Genomic DNA, 20,431 nt, shown 5'->3' on the forward strand with positions numbered 1-20,431 from the left:
TGCTTGTAGGCTATCTGTTTATTTAAAAAAAAACACAGCACAAGGTCTTGTAAAAAAAACTTTTTTGGAAAGTTTGAGACTGATTACATGTAATCATTACATGTAAGAAAAGAAACAAACAAAACAGAATAGAACAAACTTTTAGAACAAAAAAATACATAAAAAAGCCTATTAGGCTACAAGAGAATTGGTTAAATTTAACGAAAGCAAAATTAAATATGTAAAAGTACATTTTAAAAAGAATAGATCAAACTTTTAGAACAGAAAAATAGAATCAAAAGTTAAAAATAGAGACGACAATAATATAGCCTATATTTCATATTGTAGATGTCGGTGGGCAACAGAAGCCCATTCTTATGGGGCAGAGCAATAACAGACAAACAAACAAACAAAAAAAAAATACACCAAAAGATCATTATAGGCATATCTCGCAGTCAGTGAAAATAAATTAGGTGCAATTATGTGAATTATTTTTACTATTCTATTGAAGAATGAGACGAATGAAGAGCGCTTCTCTCTTGTGTGAGTGAACACTTGAACTGCTTATTAACCGAACTCGAGTGGTGTAAATTAGGGTTCAATAATTGAGATGACACAGGTTCAAATCCCGAACAAACATGGGCTACTGTAATTTTTTTTATTATTATTAATGGAGAACTCTATTCTTATTCTTATTCTTATTCACCAATAGACCATATAAAATATCTAAAATAAAGATATGCAACACGCACGTTTAAACAACAAACAATAAAATCAGAACCAGCGTTTCTGCTCCTGTATTGAGAGATAGCACGCAGCCCGTTTCAGTTACGATCCTTGCATGCACGGCTTTTCAAAATGTCACAAGTCGTATTGGGATTGTTTTGAATGAAATATTGACGTTTATAATTAAGTATTTTGGCACACCAGGCCAAGTGGCGCTACGCATTGTTCTAAAATCTGGTTTTATTCTGACATGTTGAATTAGTGTTCGACAGACATGGTGGCTCAACTAAAACAACTTAATACTCTGCCATTTTTTGGTCTTACAGATAAGAGTACATCATTCAAAACTGTAAACTGCAATGAGGAAAGGACAACGCAAGAGTGAAAATCTCTCTCTAATTAAATGTAAATCGCCCTGAATTAAAATGTAAAAACAGATCAAATCATTTCTTTTTCGAAATTTTGCGATCTTGTTTCGTTTAAGTTCATAATTATTCTATAAATGTTATTTAGTTTAACAGCAGCACGAAATACACACTGTGGTTTGAGATTTATTTGAATAAGTAAAAAATAACCGCCCTCTAATTAATTCACAAATCGCACCCTGGTTTTAAGGATCCAAAGATCCAACCCGACTGAAAGATGAACATGAGTTTGAAGTTTGTATTTCGTTTTGCTTGGAAAAAGCTGGCCTAAACCGAAGTAGCATTCTAATTCTTCAATTAGCCTATTGAAATAATGAAATCTTTAGTTAATAAACTTTTTTATGACAGAAATATTACTACATAGCCTAAATGATTTAATTCCTTCATTATCAACACTTTAATAATGCTAATGTCTAGAATAACGAGTTAAGTCTGAATTGTCTTAATGTCTGAAAAGCTCCTCTCAGAGCCTGTGGGGGGTTTGGAAAGGCAGTTCAGTGACTTTATCGTAGGGGTGCAGGACAATAGCCTATAGGTGTTAATGTCCCGTCTTTCAAATGGAGAGTGTTGGATAGCCAGCCTGATGATACAAAACAAGCAAAATTCCTTTCAGGATAAATCTCTCGATGTTTCCAAATAGGCACCATCTTAATTAAATTATAAATATTGTAGCTAATAATGTATTTAAAGGTTTTTCATAAAAAATAAAAATAAAAAAATAAATCAATTGAAGTGTTCAATTCAGTTGTTTCAACTGGTTTTGTAGTTTTAGAATGTTTGAGCACACTGTATGATTGTCAACAACCTGGCCTTAGCTAAACATGAACTGTTGACGAAACGTGTTCATGCCAACTAGATACGAATGTGAGTGAGCAGCAGATGCTGAGCGCTTTAATTCGCGATCAAGCTCGTTTTATTGTAGTCCTAAGGTGAATTCAAAAAGGCATTCTTTTTCCTTGAAGCAACAATGGCTAAATTATGTGTTACAGTTGTTTTTTTGTAATTGGTGTTTGGATGACAGTGTGATGATTAGTTGTAATTTCATAGTGTAACAGAGGGGGTCAGTAGTGGTGATTGTTAACCTACCAGCAGGAGAGAATAAAAGCAGAGAAATGTTCATGAAAAGATGCAGTTTATTTCATGCACAACAATAAACTAAACAACACGCAGCGAAATAAACAGTAGGCCTATTATCAGCTGTATGATGTGAAAAATTTAATTTCAATCGAGACCCAGTGCGTGCATTGAGGGAGACAAAAGAAACGTCTTATTCTCAGTGAGGGAGGATAAGAAAGCTGTGTTTACAACTGTGACAATGAGCGCTTACCAGGATCAACTAAATGCTGTTTTTTCAAAAGTATGTTAAGTTTGTGACTCTGTTCTTGCAGTAAACTTGCACAATGTTCTTGAATGAATAATTGATTAGATGCACGCCCCTCTGTTATTGTAGGGACATCAACATTATATTGTCACACCCCTAAACATGATGTGGAACAAAACGAACTATGATTGGTTGCGTTACATGTCAGTCAAACGTCCTCTTGGGCGGTCCTTGGCCAAGAAAAGCTGCGATAGAGTCTGAAGGGCTGGCTACGCAAGACTTCAGGTGTGCTTTATAGTTTCCTGGTCGATGACGTCACATGACGTTCCGTCACACCATTGGACTTATTTCATACGTGCTTCATGACGCAATCAAGCAGAGGTGTTCCCACAGCGTTTTGACACAGCTCGAGTTCCCTTGAAAGGAAAAACAGATTGTGTGGGACTCCACCCGTGATGTAACGTGATCAATATTATATTTTCACACCCCTTAAAGGAGAACTTGGTAACTTTTTTAACTTAATAAAACTGTCTAGAAATCATCTGGATGGTTAAACAACCTGTTCTAGTGATATTGGTGACTTTCCCCGCTCCCCCCAGCGTTCCCAGGCGGAAAACCAACCTTGCAACTTGGGGACTACCGTCCCGGCAAGATAGAAATTGGAAGTCTCGTGAGAAGCAAGAACGAGAATGAGAACGAGAATGAGCGCAAAACACGAATTGCTTTACGGCAATAACACACACGCATGTATGATATATTACCAGATTACCCACCTCGGTAGACATAGCTCCACATGATACAGTTGGCTTGCTCCGATCATAACAAACGCACATGAGCAGCGGTAGAGAGGGGGAGGAGGCCGCCGCAAGTGAGTTTTTTACGACCGTGTCGTGAAATATACGCCCCACAGTTGTAGGGGGAGCTCGTGGGGAAAACATGCGACAAGAAAAGGGAAAATCAGCGAAGAAGTGACTAGAGTTCGATAGAGTTACCGAGTTCTCCTTTAACATGACGTGGAACAAAACGAACTGTGATTGGTTGTGTTACGTCAGTCTGAAGGGCTGGCTACGCGAGACTAGGTTTAGGTGTGCTTTATAGTTTCCTGGTCGATGACGTCACATGACGTTCCGTCACGCCATTGGACTTATTTCATATGTGCTTCATGGCGCAATCATGCAGAGGCGTTCCCACAGCGTTTTGACGCCGCTCAAGTTCCCTTGAAAGGGAAAAAAGATTGTGTGCAACCCCACCCGTGATGTAACGTGGGCAAGGATGAACACACAGTCTGAACTTCTGCTTGCTCGCCATTCTTATAATATATTGAAGGTAGACAGATAAAATCAAATATGACAACGTCACAGAGGCCGCTTACTGAAGAGACACACTAACGCTGCTTTATTTGGGCAGGCTTTATAGTTTCCTGGTTTGTGATGTCACCCGCCTCTTGACGTTTGCCACACCATTGGATTGATTTCACGTGTGCTTCAATACATTATCATGCAGAGCGTTCACACTGCGTCACTCGACACAGCACGAGTTTCCTTGAAAGGGAACTACATATTTAACATTTTGAGTCAAGCACTTGTGCCGTAAATGCCACTTGACTGAACAATATGTATTAGAATTACACACTATGCACTAGTAAAACATGTAAACAATATAAAACAATATAATTAAGCATCTATCACTAATGTTGAGTATAAAAATATTATTAAAGCAGAAACACGGCTGCTCTTTGTCTTCTTTGTTTCACACAGATGAGATCATGGAGAAGGCGAGGCAAATTATGAAAAAATTTCCCAAAACCTCAGATCAAATAGATAAAGGCAGAAGGAAGAAAGCAACCATTGGGATTTTTGGAACATCAGGAGAAGGGAAGAGCTCCCTATTAAGTGCAATATTGGGGATAAAGTATCTACTGCCATCTGGTTGTTTTGGTGCCTGTACAGCCGTTGTTACTCAGGTGGAAGCCAATGTGACTGACTCAAACTACACAGCAGAGTTTGAACTCTTCTCTAAAGAGGTTTCTTCATTTGTATTCATCTGACTATGCTTTTAATCAGAGTTCTTTATACATATGTAAACAGATCCGACTGTAGGGAATGGAACAATGCCATATCTTTCACTCAGTGGTGGACAGTAACGAAGTAAATGTAATTCGTTACTGTACTTAAGTAGTTTTTTTACGTATCTGTACTTTACTTGAGTATTTAAATTTTGGAAGACTTTTACTTTAACTCCACTACATTTCAAAGTCAAATATCTTACTTTTTACTCTACTACATTTTCAAAATCAGTCGTTCCTTTTTATTTATGAGTGGATAAAAACTTAACTGGTCAAACGAGCCACCAATCACTAGCCTACAATGTGCGTGCTTTGTTTTGAACTTGCCTTGGCGCTATCTGCGTGAACCAGAGCTGTTAAATATGAGAGTTGCGACCATAGACAGTATAAGGTTGCGACACACTAGGCTTGTTCGACTTGAACCGGAGCTGCACAGACCGATCAGTTTATGACATCGCGAGAGTGATTGAAAAAAGCATACTGAGCCGTCTACACTAGTACACTCTAATCGATCTCGCAGTATTTTAATATCATTCGAATGGTCTGTGCAGTGTGCAGCCGCTGTGATCTCGCCGCCGCGCGGTCACGTGATTCGTGTAGCTCTCAATAGTTCCAAACAAATCGCGTTGCCAATGATTTTAAGCGGGGCAGAGCAATTATTTTAATTATTTTATTATAATTACTATTATTGCAGCAATTATCGGTAAATATTGACGCATAATGAGCATTGCTTATTACGTTGACACTAAAATTACTTGCATATAATAGCATTTTTTTTTTCTGGGGAGTAGCAGAAACACTGCATTAATACGTTTTGGTGTTTAATTTTGGAAGGAAATAGGCTGCTCCCATAACGTAGAAAAAAATAAAATAAAAAAATTATATATATATATATATATATATATATATATATATATATATATATGTGTGTGTATAAATGTGTGTGTGTGTGTGTGTGTGTGTGTGTGTGTTTGTGTCACAGTGTATTTAATGGCATTGTGCAGGTTTATGTGAATGTATCATAACATTAGGATGTTTATAATAGGCCTATTATAACCATAGATGCTCATGAAAAATATGTACAGTAAATACTGTAAATGTATTATACCTTATGGGAACAGTCCCCTTCCGTCCAAAATTAAACACACAAAAAATGTATTCAATTCAAAAATATATATAATATAAATGTATATAGAGACTAATTAATGTCATTTTATTAATAGATTGATGTGCCAAGAGTGACATTGGAGTCTTCACGTAGACTGAGTTAAGCAAGAGTCTTGTGACAAAAATTATAATAGGACATTATAGCCATAAAAAAAATCATAGTACTTGGATACTTAAGTACATTTGAAGGCAAATACTTTTGTACTTTTACTCAAGTGAATGTTTAAAGGCAGCACTTCTACTTTTACTTCAGTAATATTTTACCTTGAGTATCTTTACTTTTACTCAAGTACATGGTATGTGTACTTCGTCCACCACTGCTTTCACTATATTGTGTTTTGTGTGCCTCTGCAGGAGTGGGAGAAAGAGCTGGAAGATCTTTTCAGAGTTTTGTCAGATGGAAGTGAGGACAGGAATGATGACTTGTTGGAAATTGCTGTAGAAAAGATCACTGCGCTGTATGGAGCTGATGCAGACAAGAAAACATTAGAAGAGCTCAAGAACGATGACAAATTTGCTGAGATTGAAAATTTCACTAATAAGGAAAGATCAAACAGTTTCTCAAAAAGTGATGTAAGTTTTAGGAGACTGTTTAATATTTATCATATTAAATGTATAATGCATTCTTAATTTGCTTTACAGCACGGTTAAACAAACCAATTTGTTATCTCAACAGGTCTCTGAATTTATCAATGATGTTGCAAGTTACATACAACATAGCGAGTCAAGTTTCGGTGACTGGTACTGGCCGCTTGTGAAGAGTATGACGATCAAGATTCCAAATTGTTGTGAACTTCTGGAGCATATTGTGCTTGTTGATATTCCAGGATCTGGAGACTGCAACAAGATTAGAGATGATCTGTGGAAATCTGTAAATATATTACTATGCTTCTTTAAAAGAACAGTTTGCCAGATTAACCACACAATTAATATATTATAATACCAAGAACAAGTCCCCTAACTCGCTGTTATATTTGAAATCCTGTAGAAACTGACAGAATGCTCTTCTGTGTGGATTGTAAGTGCTATTAATCGAGCAAGCACTGACAGTGGCCCTTGGGGGATGGTAAAGCACTGCACTGAAGAACTGGGACCAGGAGGAGAATGCAAAAGCATCAACTTCATCTGTACAAAGACTGATGAGATCGATCCAGTAGCCTATATGAGGTATTTTGTGAATATTACATATAGGTATTAAATGGCTGGGAAGTGGTATAATTCTATGTCTAATAATCATGTATCTTTTGTTTAAATATTTCTTTTTAGATGTACACGGCTTCATGGAGACCAAATCCCAGAAGACAAGGTGTGCAAAATGCACAGAAATGTAGCCTACTAGCTGTATTTGTGTAGTATTGCTCCTTTGTTTTCATAGACTAGTTGTAAGCTTGTACTGCTGGTTGTGAGTAAATTTGCTGTTTTTACTTGTGTCGGTGAGAGCTAATATCATCGTGACTGCAATTTCATGAATGTAATAATTTACTGAGAGGAAAAAGAGATTGTGTACTATCAACCACTGAATCAGATTTGACTATAAACCTGTTTACAGCTTATGTGTGTGTGTTCTGTTAATCATTTAGGATAAGAAAAAAGTATGCATACTTCATAGAAATGAACATGCCAAGATGAAGGTCAAAGAAAAGTTTGAAAAATCTAAAGTTCAGGTAACTAATTTTTATTGTTACATTACTTATACAATATATATGGTTTTCTTGTAATTTTATTCATATTGCTTTTCTTTTTTCTTTTTAGAAAATTTTCAGCACTGACAATCAGTTTAAAGTTTTAACTGTAAGTTCCAATGCATTCTTTGACCACAATTTAAATCTGGAATCTAGTGAAACAGGTAAACTATCTTCTGTCTATTGCTTTCATTTTACCACATTATCCATGACAAAAAATAATAATGTCAAACTGTTGCTTGTTTTTTTATATATATATTTTTTATTAATTTGAAGTTAAAATATTTTATTAATTGATATAAAGCACTGACCAAATGAGTCTAAATCACATCATTGTCTTTATTTCTAGAAATCCCTAAGCTGCAGGATGAACTGAGGAGTCTTAACAAGAGCATTCATAAAGAACGGGTCAGAGATTATGTCAATAAAGCAAAGGGGACTTTGCTCTTAATCCAAAGGGACCAGCTAGAAACAGACAAGAAAATGGTACGAGTCAGAATTAGAATGACAAGAATTAGAGTGTATTTATAATCCTGCCAATATGTTTTATTCTGTAATTTACTCCTTTTGTATGGATGTGTTTTAGATGGAAATGAAAGTCATGGAATTTGAGAAGAACCTAATGACGTCACTAAATGAACTGGGCAAATATTTTGACGGCATTTATAGTGATTTTGACCTGTGTCTCTCAAAGGGAGTGGAAGAATCAGTGAAATCATGTGTTGCTTCCACAAACAAAATGATAGCAGTGAGTTTGATTCACATGTTTTGCATAATCACTATTTTCTTGTCCTTTTAACATTTTTTTTTTTTTTTAAAAAACCTCAGAATAAAGATGGAAGTGGGTTCCATAGAATCCTTGGAGCTTTGTGCAAGAACTATGGATACTATTGGTCGAAAAATTGGGCTAAAGTTTTTGACCTGAACAAGACATTGGCCGGACATTTGCATGAATGGATTCTTAAAGATTTCAATAAGATATTTCCGTAAGTTTGGTTTCATCATTCCATTTCCAGTCTTAGAATAAAATGTAATGAAAGCTTTTTACAATGCTTGTTGTTGATTTTTAGGGCATTAGCATGATCAAGTTAATTTTTATTTTACTTTTAATTAGCATTGCTGTTATTTATATTGTTGGCATTTTTGTTTACAAATTATTAACATTATATTGGAGTATAAATTGGAGCAAAGCTTGTTAACGTGGACCAACTGTAGATTACATGTAGAGCAGTAAACCAGCAAATGAGACTGATGCCCTGGAAGATACAGATTGGATTTACTTTTTGTTTGTGATGATTCATTTGAGGCCAAATGTTTTGTTAAGGGTCCTTATGTTTGTTTCACACTACATCTGTGCAGGACCCAAAATATGAGTGGATTTGTATTGATACTCCTTCTAGTTATGGGTCATTTAGACCAGCCACATACACTCTGTACAGGAAAAAAGAAATTATTTACTTACCTCCCAAGTCCCCTCTGAATTATAAAGCAAACATTGCATGCTTTGGGGATTTGGCCATTCCCTTCACTATTTCCTTCCAGTAAAGGCAGGCGTACACGGTTGCAGATGATTTTTTTTTCACTCAGGAGAAATCACGTGGAAATAGTTGATGCTTGCATGGTCACGGCTCGCAGCGTGTGAGAGGAATTACGAGTCGAGCTGAGCACGTTACGAGCACCTACCGACCTCCCGATTAGTTATTTATGATGAAAGAAATGGCTACTGTTTTCTGCTTTTCAACAAATCATTTGCACACACATTTTGGTAATTTTTCCATCTGAAGCTATAGCTGCCTGCAACATTGAAAGCTCCGTTCTCTGCAAGCGCAAAAGCTCATGTGATTGCTGCCGGCTCGGGATAAAATTTGTGCAGGACAGTTGTGCCGTGTATCAGCTGCTTTGACGAGATTATCAAGTTAACTGACTTGTAACTTCCTGAGTGTATACGAACTCGCAACGTGTACGCCTGCCTTAATTCTTTTATATATATATTTTTTTTTTTGGCTTTAGTGTGACTGGAAAAACAGGGATGTCAGCGCAGGAACAGATTGAGAAGTTCAGTATCATCCAAAATGACTCCGCTAACCCCACACCTCAAATAATTAACATTCAGAACTTCATTCAAATTGAGGTGAGTTCAGTTGTTTTCTTATTCCTTTTCAGTCGGTCTCTTGACGTAACATTGGGGCGACGAATAGGAATCTCGCTTAGAGAGCCAATCTACTTTGAGCGTAACTAAAAGAGCCAATGGACATTGGCATGCAATTATTTGTAGCAGCTGCTCTTCCACTCAGTGTCGGTATATAATGAGTAGAAGGTGCAGAGTATAGCGTTTGTTGTTCTTGCTTCTGAAGAGTTTATTTGTGAAAGAACATCCACAGGAAGAATCCTGATTGCGGTGTTGTCGATACGGTGCTAGCAGCGGTTGTCACACTTAGTGCAAATTACAACAGCTGTTTTTACAGCTATTCTGTTGAGCTCTGTGCTCTGCAGTGACAGTGTGTGCACACAACAGACTGTAACAGGCTCTGTTTGTGTTGCCGCATCTCTGTTACCCCTTTTCCACCAAGGAAAGCCGGTGCCTACTCGTGAACCAGTTTTTTGTGTTTCGACAGCCAAAGAACCAGTTCTCGGCCAGGAAAATTGGTTCCAAAGCGGCACCAACTCTTTGCTGGACTAGAACCGTTCTTTTACCACGTCATGCTTACGTTGGGGGCTGGGGGCGGGGTTATTGTCGAACTTCTTCTCGAACGTAACCTCCGTCTATAGTAATCCAGACGAGCAGCACAAATGTGTTCTAAACGTCTTTTTCTGACCCCAATATAGGATCGCAAAGCCAGGAGAAACATTTGCAGAAAGACGATGTAGTCCGCCATTGTAATTGTTATGCTTGAATTTGGCGCAAGCGTTTCTAGGAAAGCTAAGACGTAGCCTATGGCAACGTACACAGTGATGTAATGACGTCATTCGCTGGGCTCTCTAGTCAGTGGAAAAACAAACAGGTTCTGAGAAGGTTCGCAAGTTGAACCAACTTTGAACCAGCACCAGTTCCGAACCAGTTCTACCAGAAAGACTCAGGAGATAAATTGATATAACAAGCGTATATTTATTAACAGCCCAGCAAGCATAAATTTATAAAGTTCTTTGGCGTAGGCCCTGTCCTTAGTGCGCAATGCGAGAGTAGCGGAAGCTGCATATCCTGCTTGAAGATAAAGGCAGGGGCGCAGCCGACCCCCTGGAGGTAAAGGAAGGGACCATACTGGTGGTGGTGGGGAGGATGAAGGGGAAGGTACCATCTTGGTGGTGGTTGGGGAGGATGGAGGTAATTGGCAGCATCAGCATCTGCGAACTCAGACAAATGTAAGTACCGAGTGTTAACACATGATTGGTTAGAAGTGAGGTAATACATGACGCGCTGATTGAGTAATTGGCAGCGTCAGCATCTGCGAACTCAAACAAATGTAAGTACCGAGTGTTAACACATGATTGATTAGAAGTGAGGTAATACATGACGCGCTGATTGAGTTTTCCTAGCAGAACTTACGCTAAAGCTTTCATTTCTTTTTTGGTGGAAAAGGGGTATGTGAACTGCAAGAATCAGGGCTGCACTAAATCCCTGTCTGTTCTGACAGGGGCGGTTCTAAAGTCAGTGGATATTCAGATTTTTATTTAAAGGAATTAATTCATTATAAAAGTGATTTAAGGGAATAAAGAACCCATACACAAAAGAAATATATTTTCAGGATATATTTTGGAATATATGCAAATATTTGAAATTGGCCCAATAAATATATTTCATACTTATATTTCATATATTTTTGTTATATTTCAGAATATATTTCAATGTATTTTTTTCTGTATGGGTCCCCAAAAGTGTCAAAAATATATGTGGCATATATTCCAAATACATTGAAATATATTCTGAAATATAACAAAAATATATGAAATATAAGTATGAAATATATTTATTGGGCCAATTTCAAATATTTGCATATATTCCAAAATATATCCTGAAAATATATTTCCAATATATTTCTTTTGTGTATGGGAAAGAAAGGCTTATTGTATTAGTGAAATAATTTTAACTATTTGCAAATAATTTTTTATTTTTAATTATGCATGCATTCTCTCTAAATGAATCAAGGAAACTATAGCATATTTTCAATTCAAAAAGGCATAATTTAATAAATAAATAAAAAAAGTAATTTGCATCACTGGATACTGTCGGTAGTTGAACATTTCTATTGTAAAACAGTCAATATTAAATGTTTATCTACTTACATTTTGACATTGATGAGCTAGACCACTGACCTTTTAGTCATCCTAACAACAAACAGAGCGGTGCGTAATGGAGTGCATCAGAGCAGCATCAAGAATATCAAATATATTGCAGTGAATCTCTTATTTGCATCTTAAGTTTATTGCCAGTAATAATGACAGGTTTGCGAAAGTGTAGAACTCGGTGAACTCGCGACATAACACATTTTCATCACAACGTCTCTGATTGGCCGATGCGTTCAACAGACATGTCTGTGGTTGGCTACAATGCTCAACGCTGCAAAAGCACGTCGTAAGTACCTTTAATGCAAAGGGAAAAATATAAATAAAACTGTAATATGCACTTTTCATGATTAGGTAATCGCGGCTGCTGTAATCTTATTCACATTTGTTTTTTTCTGATTGTTTTGCTCCATGAGAAAGACAAGGTAACAAAATTATTAAAAATATTCGGGGCTTAAGCCCCCTTAGCCCAGCCCTAGCACCACCCCTGCGTTCTGAGGTGGCCACTCCCCTCTGTGCTTCAGCACCAAAGGGCGTTTTTCCTAAAAGAGCTTGCACGGCTGAGATCTCGTCTTTTTCAAGATGTCAGATTTCAAGATGTGTGTTTCTGGATGTGGTTGGCTGAGGCTGCGTTTGTGGATGTGACATGTACTCACAGTAGGAACATGTCCATCACGGTGTTGAGATCTAGACTCCAATACCTCAAGAGAGTTATACCTTAATTCTTGTAGTGGCGCCCTCCTTGATCACAGGTGCCAGGAGAGGTCCACTGCACCGGGTAGCTGGGGTAACTCAGGATAACGGTGAAGGGATCTTCGGGAAACCCCTTAAAGGTGGTATCAGTGATTTCAGGCCCAAAAATATTTGTATTTTTTTTCCTAACGATCCACTAGCTGCCCGCCCCATAAGCATGCCGTCAAAAAAACGCGTCTCTGTAGGCAGCTTAGGCTCTGATATCTGCACACAAAAACAAATGGTTTAGCCAAACAATCAAAACCAAAACAAATAGTGTTCCAACCAATCACCGACAGGGGGAGGGTGTTGTGAGGTTTTGTGCTCGTGCACGGCTGCACGCGAAGTCAGAGCTGAAGAAAAAGCTGGCTCAAAACCTCACAACACCCTCCCCCTGTTGGTGATTGGTTGGAACACTATTTGTTTTGGTTTTGATTGTTTGGCTAAACCATTTGTATTTGTGTGCAGATCTCAGAGCCTAGGCTGCCTACAGAGACGCGTTTTTTTGACGGCATGCTTATGGGGCGGGCAGCTAGCGGATCATTAGGAAAGATTAGATGAATGTGATAAAAATATTTTTGGGCCTGAAATCACTGATACCACCTTTAACATAACGTAACATAACGTAACGAAGGTTATGGTGCAGTCTCTATGTCGTGCAATGTCCACGCTGGTGGTCCAGGAACACCTCCTGTGGCTGTGCCTGGCTGAAATGCGGGATGCCGACAAGATGTGGTTTCTAAATTCCCATCTCCCAGGCAGGCCCCTTCAGCGACGTGGTCGAGAGCTAGGCCCAGCAGTTGTATGAGACAGTTGTGCGCCTTGAAGTGGAACCTTTTCACAGAATGGTGTTCTTCTCAACAAGAAGACCCCCAAACTTGCTTAATCAGAGCAGTGCTTTCCTTCTTTCTCCACCCTGAAAGTCTATGCTGCCACCATCTCAGCCCACCAAGACTTGTTGGAGGGTAAATCATTTGAGAAGCATGACCTTGTCATCAGGTTCCTTAAGGGGGCGATGAGATTAAATCCACCCAGCCCTCCTTCTTTATCCTCTTGGGATTTGTCTCTGTTGCTCAGAGCACTCCGGAATGCACCATTTGAGCCCTTGCAATCAGTAGACTTGAAAATCTTGTCTCTAAAGACGTTGCCACTGGTTGCACTGGCCTCCATTAAGAGTGTAGGGGACCTGCAGGCTTTTTTGGTTGACGAACCATGCCTAGAGTTCGGGCCATTCTCAACCCAATCCGGTATTGTGCACAAGCTTTAGGACCTCAGACCAGCTCTACTTCTGTTACAGAGGCCAGCAAAAGGGAAAGGCTTTCTCCAATCAGAGGATGGCCCACTGGTTGGTGGATGCCAACGCCTTGGCTTATCAAGCATAAGGCTCGCCTTGCCTGCTCAGGTTGCAAGCTCACTCTACTAGGAGTATTGCATCCTCCTGGGCGTTGGTGCGTGGCACCTCTCTGACAGATATATCTGTTATCTGTGAGCTGAGGGCTGGGCGACACCCAACATATTCGCTAGATTCTATAGCCTACAAATAGAGTTGGTATCCTCTTGAGTTCTCACCTAAAACGGGTAGAAGACACAGAGTGGACCGGGCTTGTGTTGACTTGCTGTGCCAAGGTACATGCTATTGCTCCAGAGAGTTCCTACGGGTAAACCCTGCGAGTCCTCCATCACCCTCGGCTGCCGGACGTGGCAGATCGGCCGGCACCAGGCCTATATTTCCGCTGAATCCTTGAGAACCGGGTTTTGGCTAGGTGCCATATGTGTGATCCTATGGGGATCCCATATGTGTAATATTCCATGGCTACTCATAAACAGAAGCTTGTGTCTATCCCTTGGGGGTACACATCTTTAGGGCCCTATAAAATCCGTTTTATTTTTTCCCAAATTCCGTTTTATTTTTTCCCAAATTCCGTTTTTTCCGTTTTAATTTTTGCAAATTCCGTTTTAATTTTTGGGAATTCAGTTTTTTTTTACCCTTTACTGTTATTTTAGTTGTAAAAAGAGTGTTTTTAATGTTAATGATTAAAAATGTACACAAATAAAATAGGAATGACCCTAAATGTATTGAGGTAACAAACAAAATTCTCATTAAAGAGATGTTAAATGTGGTTTGGTTTGTTTACATTAGTGCATATTAGGCTAACTAACATGAACCACGAGCAATACATTTGTTACTGTGTATTTATTAATCTTTGTTAATCTTAGTTAACCCTAACCCTGTATTTTTATTATGTTACTTCACACAGTACATTAAGCTAACTAATGTTAACAAATACAACTTTTCATTTAAATAATGTAGGCTACTAAATGGTGAAATTAACATTAATAAAGATTAATAAATGCTGTAGAAGTGCAGTTTATTAATAGTTAATGTTAACTGATCTAGTTAACTAGAGTTTAATAAATGGAACCTTATTGTAAAGTGTTACCGATTACACCGAACCGATTCAGTGTTGGACAGATCAGTTGTTTTAACCATTCATTAAAGTGAATCGGTTCAAAGGAGTCATTAGTTCGCGAATCGGACGTATCATTAGTAGACTTGTACGCGTTGTGTGATTAACCCGGCAGTTAGGACATCGCACAAGATTTGTCAACACAGAAAACATTTCATCATTGGATAGGTTTTGTTTAGTTTATTGAAAGTGTTTTTTATGTCAGCTGAATGGGCGGAACGCTTTTCAGAGAAGGCGGCAAGGTAAAACGTTTTTTTTTTTGCACAATTCACACCCAGCGGTAGCCTAATTCAGGAAAAAAAATGTCAGAATGCTCCACGTGAAACTTCGTTCTTCTGATCTTTTACCATTGTGTCAATTCTCAATTGATTTAGATTAATAAGCGCGAGGGAGTGAGAGAGAGCAAGACAGTTTGAAGACGCGCGCGCGACCGGGCCTCTCTCTCTACTCGTTCTTTCAGTAATATGCGATTTTCCTCAGACATACGTTTTTCTCCCACACAAAAACAGAATTTTATTCCAAATATGTAAAATTCCGCGAAATTCCGCGTTGACACTAGATTCCGCGTTAATTTGCCAATTCCGCGATTCCGTCCGCGATTCCGTGATCGCGGAAATTATAGGGCCCTACATCTTGGGGGATGAAGTCAACCCTATGGGGCTGGTCCATATGTCATCTCTACATAACTCCTTCAGGGTAGAATTTGGTTCCGCAGCATTCCTTTCCCAGTGGGAAGGGCACATTTTCCCAGTGTTATCCAATAGTCACTGAGCGGGTAATGCGGAACAGCAGTGATTGGCTTTTCTGCGTAAGCCCGATCCTGTCTTATAATGGTCGTAGGCTCTTGCTGGACGCTGGAAGGGACAACAACAGTGGCACTTTGGTATGGAGTCCTATTCGTCGCTCCGACACAATGTAGAGACCTACTGAAAGGGAATGTCTCTGTTTCATATGTAACCCTCGTTACATCCCGTCACCATGGTTGCTGTACCACCGCTGGGCAGCTGGGTTACGGCTCTGCTCCTCAGCGAAAACCTAAAGATGCAATTGCAACTTCTGCTCATTATATACCCACACTGAGTGGCAGAGAAGCTGCTGCAAATCATTGCATGCCAATGTCCATTGCCTCATATAGTCACACTCGAAGTAGATTGGCTCTCTAAGCGAGATTCCTATTCGTCGGTCCGACGTAATGTCTCTGTTCCCTCCTTCAAGGAATGAGGGTTACATACGTAACCGATATGTTCTCTTCTGACACTAATGTGTAATACTCACACATGGTCCTCTATGCCTTTCTTTACTTCTGTTGAAGTGTGTGTGAATCCTCATCTTTACAATTAAGCAGGATTTTTTTTATAATTCAGCAAATACAAAAAAAAAAAAAAAAAAAAAAAGCCCTTTCTGACTTTTCTTGTGTTTTTCCTCATGTGGAAGGAAACCCAACTGAAGAAATTGCTCATTGGAGACATTGTTACCATGAAGAAGCTGATCTACTCATCAATACAAAAAACCATTGAGAGTGAAATGGCCTCTTGCTATGAAGGTAATCAAGCATTAAGAGTTAAAATTCATCACAAAATATTTTGATATAAAGTGTACTTTTTATTTAGTGCATAACAAAAACATATTTCCTTTACAAAAAGAAGTTTATTCAAGTGTGCTATTGGTATAGTTATTTTAAACAAAAAAATAAAAATAAGAAACCATATTTTCAGTCTACTTATTACTTCTCAGAAATATAATTAGAAATTTACTTAAAGCTGCAGTCCGTAGCTTTTTTGGGTTAAAAATTATCCAAAATAAATTTGAGCAAGTACATAACCAGCCAGTGTTCAAAACTATCTGCTTGCCTTAGCTCAATTCAAAATGGTAAGCTTGTAATAATGTATTTAATTCCAGTGGTACTGGTGGATTTCTGCAGGAAAGTCTTTGCGTCATTACGTCACATCTGTACCCATAAAGAAGGAGTCTCGGCTAGTAGGCTATATTGCTGTGATGATGTTGGAGGTGGAGATTTATAGCCTTTTCTCGCAGCACTTGATATAATTAAACTTATCAATTTGATGGTGGATCAGAAAGGTTCAAGCGACAATCACCAATGACAACTGGAGATTCACCCGTTGTAAAACGCGAAAGACTTCGGAGAAAAAAAGAGACTACAACCGGCCCATGCGAAAACAAGGATAAATATATAAATAGGATAAGGATAAATAGCCGGATCTAAATGCAGCAGATTTTTTTCTTAGGCCACGTACACACTGTAAAGTTTCATGGGCAACAACTACATTTAAATGTGTGAGTGTGTCCCCTAAAGTATCATTCTATGCGTGTGCGGGACGCGACTCACTCTCGAAACATAGCAATGTTGGTGTCTTGTATGTTTGGTATCTACTATTCTGACAAAAGAAATATTACAGCGAAAAGGACTTGTTGTGTTCAATTTTAACTAAAGCACAGTGGACGGAGGCATCATGTTGTCGTATGAAATGTCGACCGAGGATGAGGTATAGGACTGTCGAGCTTTGTGGAATTTGATGGGAGGCGATTTACTCCATCTATGTTTTGATCACTGTTCTGAATCCCACCTGGACGTCTTTGATAATAATAAAAAATATAAATAATAAATATCTTTTTAATTTTACATTAAATTTAACCACATTCAAGTGTTGATTCAAAACTGAATGAAGCTAGACTAAAAAAAAAATTCTTTGCAGCAGTAGCGTAGCCAGGAATCACAATGTGGGTGGGCCCAGAGAAAATCAGGTGGGCACAGCCTAAAATGCATCTGTTATCAAAATAGGCCAACACAACTACACCTGCTTGAATACACCACAGTTTAATCAGAGCACAAGCATGTAAGTCATCATAAGCAGTGTTAATAAAGAACAGAACGATAAGAACAGCATTTCCACTGCGCGCGGCCAGGCCACACCACACACACACGCGCATCTGACAGATGCGAAACAACATCATCAAATCAGCAGCAGGACAGTAGTGGACAGTGTGTAAAAACCAAAAACAATGCTTGGTCATAGTCTGGCTCAGCGGCCACATAAACCACGTTATATAAACAACATTGACTAGGCAACTACATAAACGTAGATTGGCTTACTTTTGATGACTAGCTTATAACAGGAGACGACGGGGCTGGGGGTCGCACACAGTTTTAAATTCGAACACATTATTCTCTGAGTGTACACACACCGGCGGCGTCTGTCCGCTGCGCCCAGCAACGGCTCAGGACCTTGTTCAAAATCTTGCCGCGTCACAGAGCGCTATTTACATAGTTTTATATTAAATTTTCATTTATTTGTCTCAAATCGTAGTTAATGAATCTGACTTCACCCTGGGCTGCAATATACGTTTAGTTTTATATTCATGTACAGAAATCAGCTGCTTGAATTAAATTTGCTGACATTATCGGATTTTCAGGTGAGAGTTGTCCTAGACGCGGCGCTGCGCGTCCAGTGTGCGACCCCCTTAAGAGTTGAACACTGCAATGATTTCGTTATAGTCCAACGATTCAGTCAATTCTCCTGAACATCTGCATTACCTTCCTCCTGTGGTGGCTGGTGGCCGTGGTCTTTTTGACACAAACTTGTTGCTCTGTTTCATTTTAGTTTAACATAACGTTCCTTAGCTAAACTTCAGTGTCCCTCTGTGAAATGTGCTCGTCGTTGTGAAGGGGGGATGGGCTGTTCGCAATCATCCGAGTCTGCGCGCTACGCGGGCATTTCGTCATCACCATGACAACCAAACAAGAATCAAGAAACATTAAGATTTATTTTTATAGGTCAAAATTGTTATAATCGCAACATAATTTCCTAGGCTACCTTGTGAGGCCACTGAGTGACTAGATGGGCCTGACTGACAGGTGGGTGGGCCCAGGCCCACCCAGGCCCACCCGTAGCTACGCGAGTGCTTTGCAGATGCTTTTTTTTTTGCAAATGTAGAAGTAAAACAAATTAAAGTGTGTGTGTGCATGCGTGTTTGAATGAAAGATTCGCATTATGAAATAATGTTTTTCTCTAAAACCCATTGGCCACATTTATTGGTACCCCTACGAAATATTTATGAGTACAATCTCTGAAGATTCCCATCCATATTTACAATTTTTAGCACACCAGGGTGAAATTGTTGGCTTACTGTTTCACAGGACTATTAATATGAGGGAACAAAAAGGTCAAATTGCCTTAATCATCCATCACAATGAGTAAAACCAAAGAATATATTTCTGATGTGCAGCAAAAGATTGTTGAGCTTGACAAATTAGAAAGTTAAGAAAATAGCACAAAATAGAAAGTAAAATAAGTACAAAAATAGCGTGTAATGTTATGAATCTGCCTGGAAGAGGATATGCGTCTATATTGTCTAAAATTAATGAACGGCAAAATAATATAGAGACAACATAACGACAGTATATTTTAAATACTTGTTTAATGGCATCTTTTTATGAATAAAGGCCAGTATCATTGATACTAATACAGCAACTGATGTCTGAAAAAAAAAAAATCCCCCAGTTTTGAACATTAATTATAGCCATTCAACATTACAGTATAATTTTTTTTTCTTTTTTTTTTTTTTTACATTTATTAGGCTTCAAAAAATATAACAACTTTTAATTTAAGTGAACTTCAAATAAGCCTCACTTATAATAAATGTCATATTTACCTATGCCCTTCCTGTCTAACAGAAGCAAAAGCCTCGGATCCGTCTAACGTTTTTCTTTAATATTTACATTTTTATCAGGATCCTATGTACAGGTTCCTACCTAAGTACCGACATTTCTGAATGGGCTGAGGCTGAGATTTAGTGAGTTTGAAGTGAAAGTATTTGATGAACGTATACTATGTGCGGCGGTCTTAATATACAGAAATTGAATAAAGTTAACAAACAGTCTGCACTGCATAAATTATAGATTAAATACAGACTAATCCTCATTAAAGCTACAAAAGTTCTTTAGTCAAGAGCAGTGAGTACTTTTCTCTGTTCCCTTTGTTCCCTGTTCCCTGACATTTTGGCATAATTGTGTTTTATGGTTCAAGAGAACTGTATTCTGGCGCGCTGTCTGTGCGCACGATACTGTCGGGCGTCTTTCTGTGCGTTCTGTGTGCGCTGGTACATTCACAGACAGCGCCGTCTCTTTTGTCTTGTACTCTAATGGTTTAAAAGCATTTGCATGAATAAGAGCGGGATCATATAATGCAACGCTAGCCAAATGATGACAAAAATAAATGGATGCTGTGTTAATTGCGTTAACCAGCCCTATGTTGCATCTATGTATGTAGCACCTACATCACCACAATTTGTTTGGGATTGTTTGTTTGGGAAGAGAAAAATCCTCGGCTCTTATCCAAAAACAAACTCCAGCATTTTCAGTTACCAGACACTACATATTAGGTTCAATCCAAAGTCATAATATACATTTTTTAAATTCAATTTTACCCAGCAAACACTCAAGATTGGTTTGGTGCACACAGGGATAAACAATATCCCTATGTCTACAATAAAATATACTCCTGATCTTTATTGTTGTGGGCCTATTTTTTTCTGCAGGAGGTCGTGGACATTTTGTTCTGATAAAT

At 38.5% G+C, this 20,431-nt stretch overlaps 1 protein-coding gene across 2 annotated transcripts in view; it reads left to right on the forward strand.

Annotated features, from left to right (window-relative positions):
- The window catches only part of LOC308697238 (uncharacterized protein), a 46,284-nt gene that overhangs the window by 8,993 nt on the left and 16,860 nt on the right, over positions 1 to 20,431 (forward strand). Inside the window, exons 6-17 of one of the 2 annotated variants that reach the window (XM_081376399.1) lie at positions 4,209 to 4,474; positions 6,038 to 6,256; positions 6,360 to 6,554; positions 6,672 to 6,850; positions 6,950 to 6,989; positions 7,264 to 7,347; positions 7,436 to 7,529; positions 7,715 to 7,851; positions 7,952 to 8,113; positions 8,194 to 8,351; positions 9,376 to 9,496; positions 16,281 to 16,389. In XM_081376399.1, coding sequence (XP_081232525.1) covers positions 4,209 to 4,474; positions 6,038 to 6,256; positions 6,360 to 6,554; positions 6,672 to 6,850; positions 6,950 to 6,989; positions 7,264 to 7,347; positions 7,436 to 7,529; positions 7,715 to 7,851; positions 7,952 to 8,113; positions 8,194 to 8,351; positions 9,376 to 9,496; positions 16,281 to 16,389 — 1,764 coding nt within the window. The remainder of the gene's footprint in view (positions 1 to 4,208; positions 4,475 to 6,037; positions 6,257 to 6,359; positions 6,555 to 6,671; positions 6,851 to 6,949; positions 6,990 to 7,263; positions 7,348 to 7,435; positions 7,530 to 7,714; positions 7,852 to 7,951; positions 8,114 to 8,193; positions 8,352 to 9,375; positions 9,497 to 16,280; positions 16,390 to 20,431) is intronic. The other variant, XM_081376400.1, reaches the window with a different exon arrangement.

Source organism: Scardinius erythrophthalmus, assembly GCF_964197995.2.
Source record: "Scardinius erythrophthalmus genome assembly, chromosome: 10".
Classification (NCBI taxonomy): Eukaryota; Metazoa; Chordata; class Actinopteri; order Cypriniformes; family Leuciscidae; genus Scardinius; species Scardinius erythrophthalmus.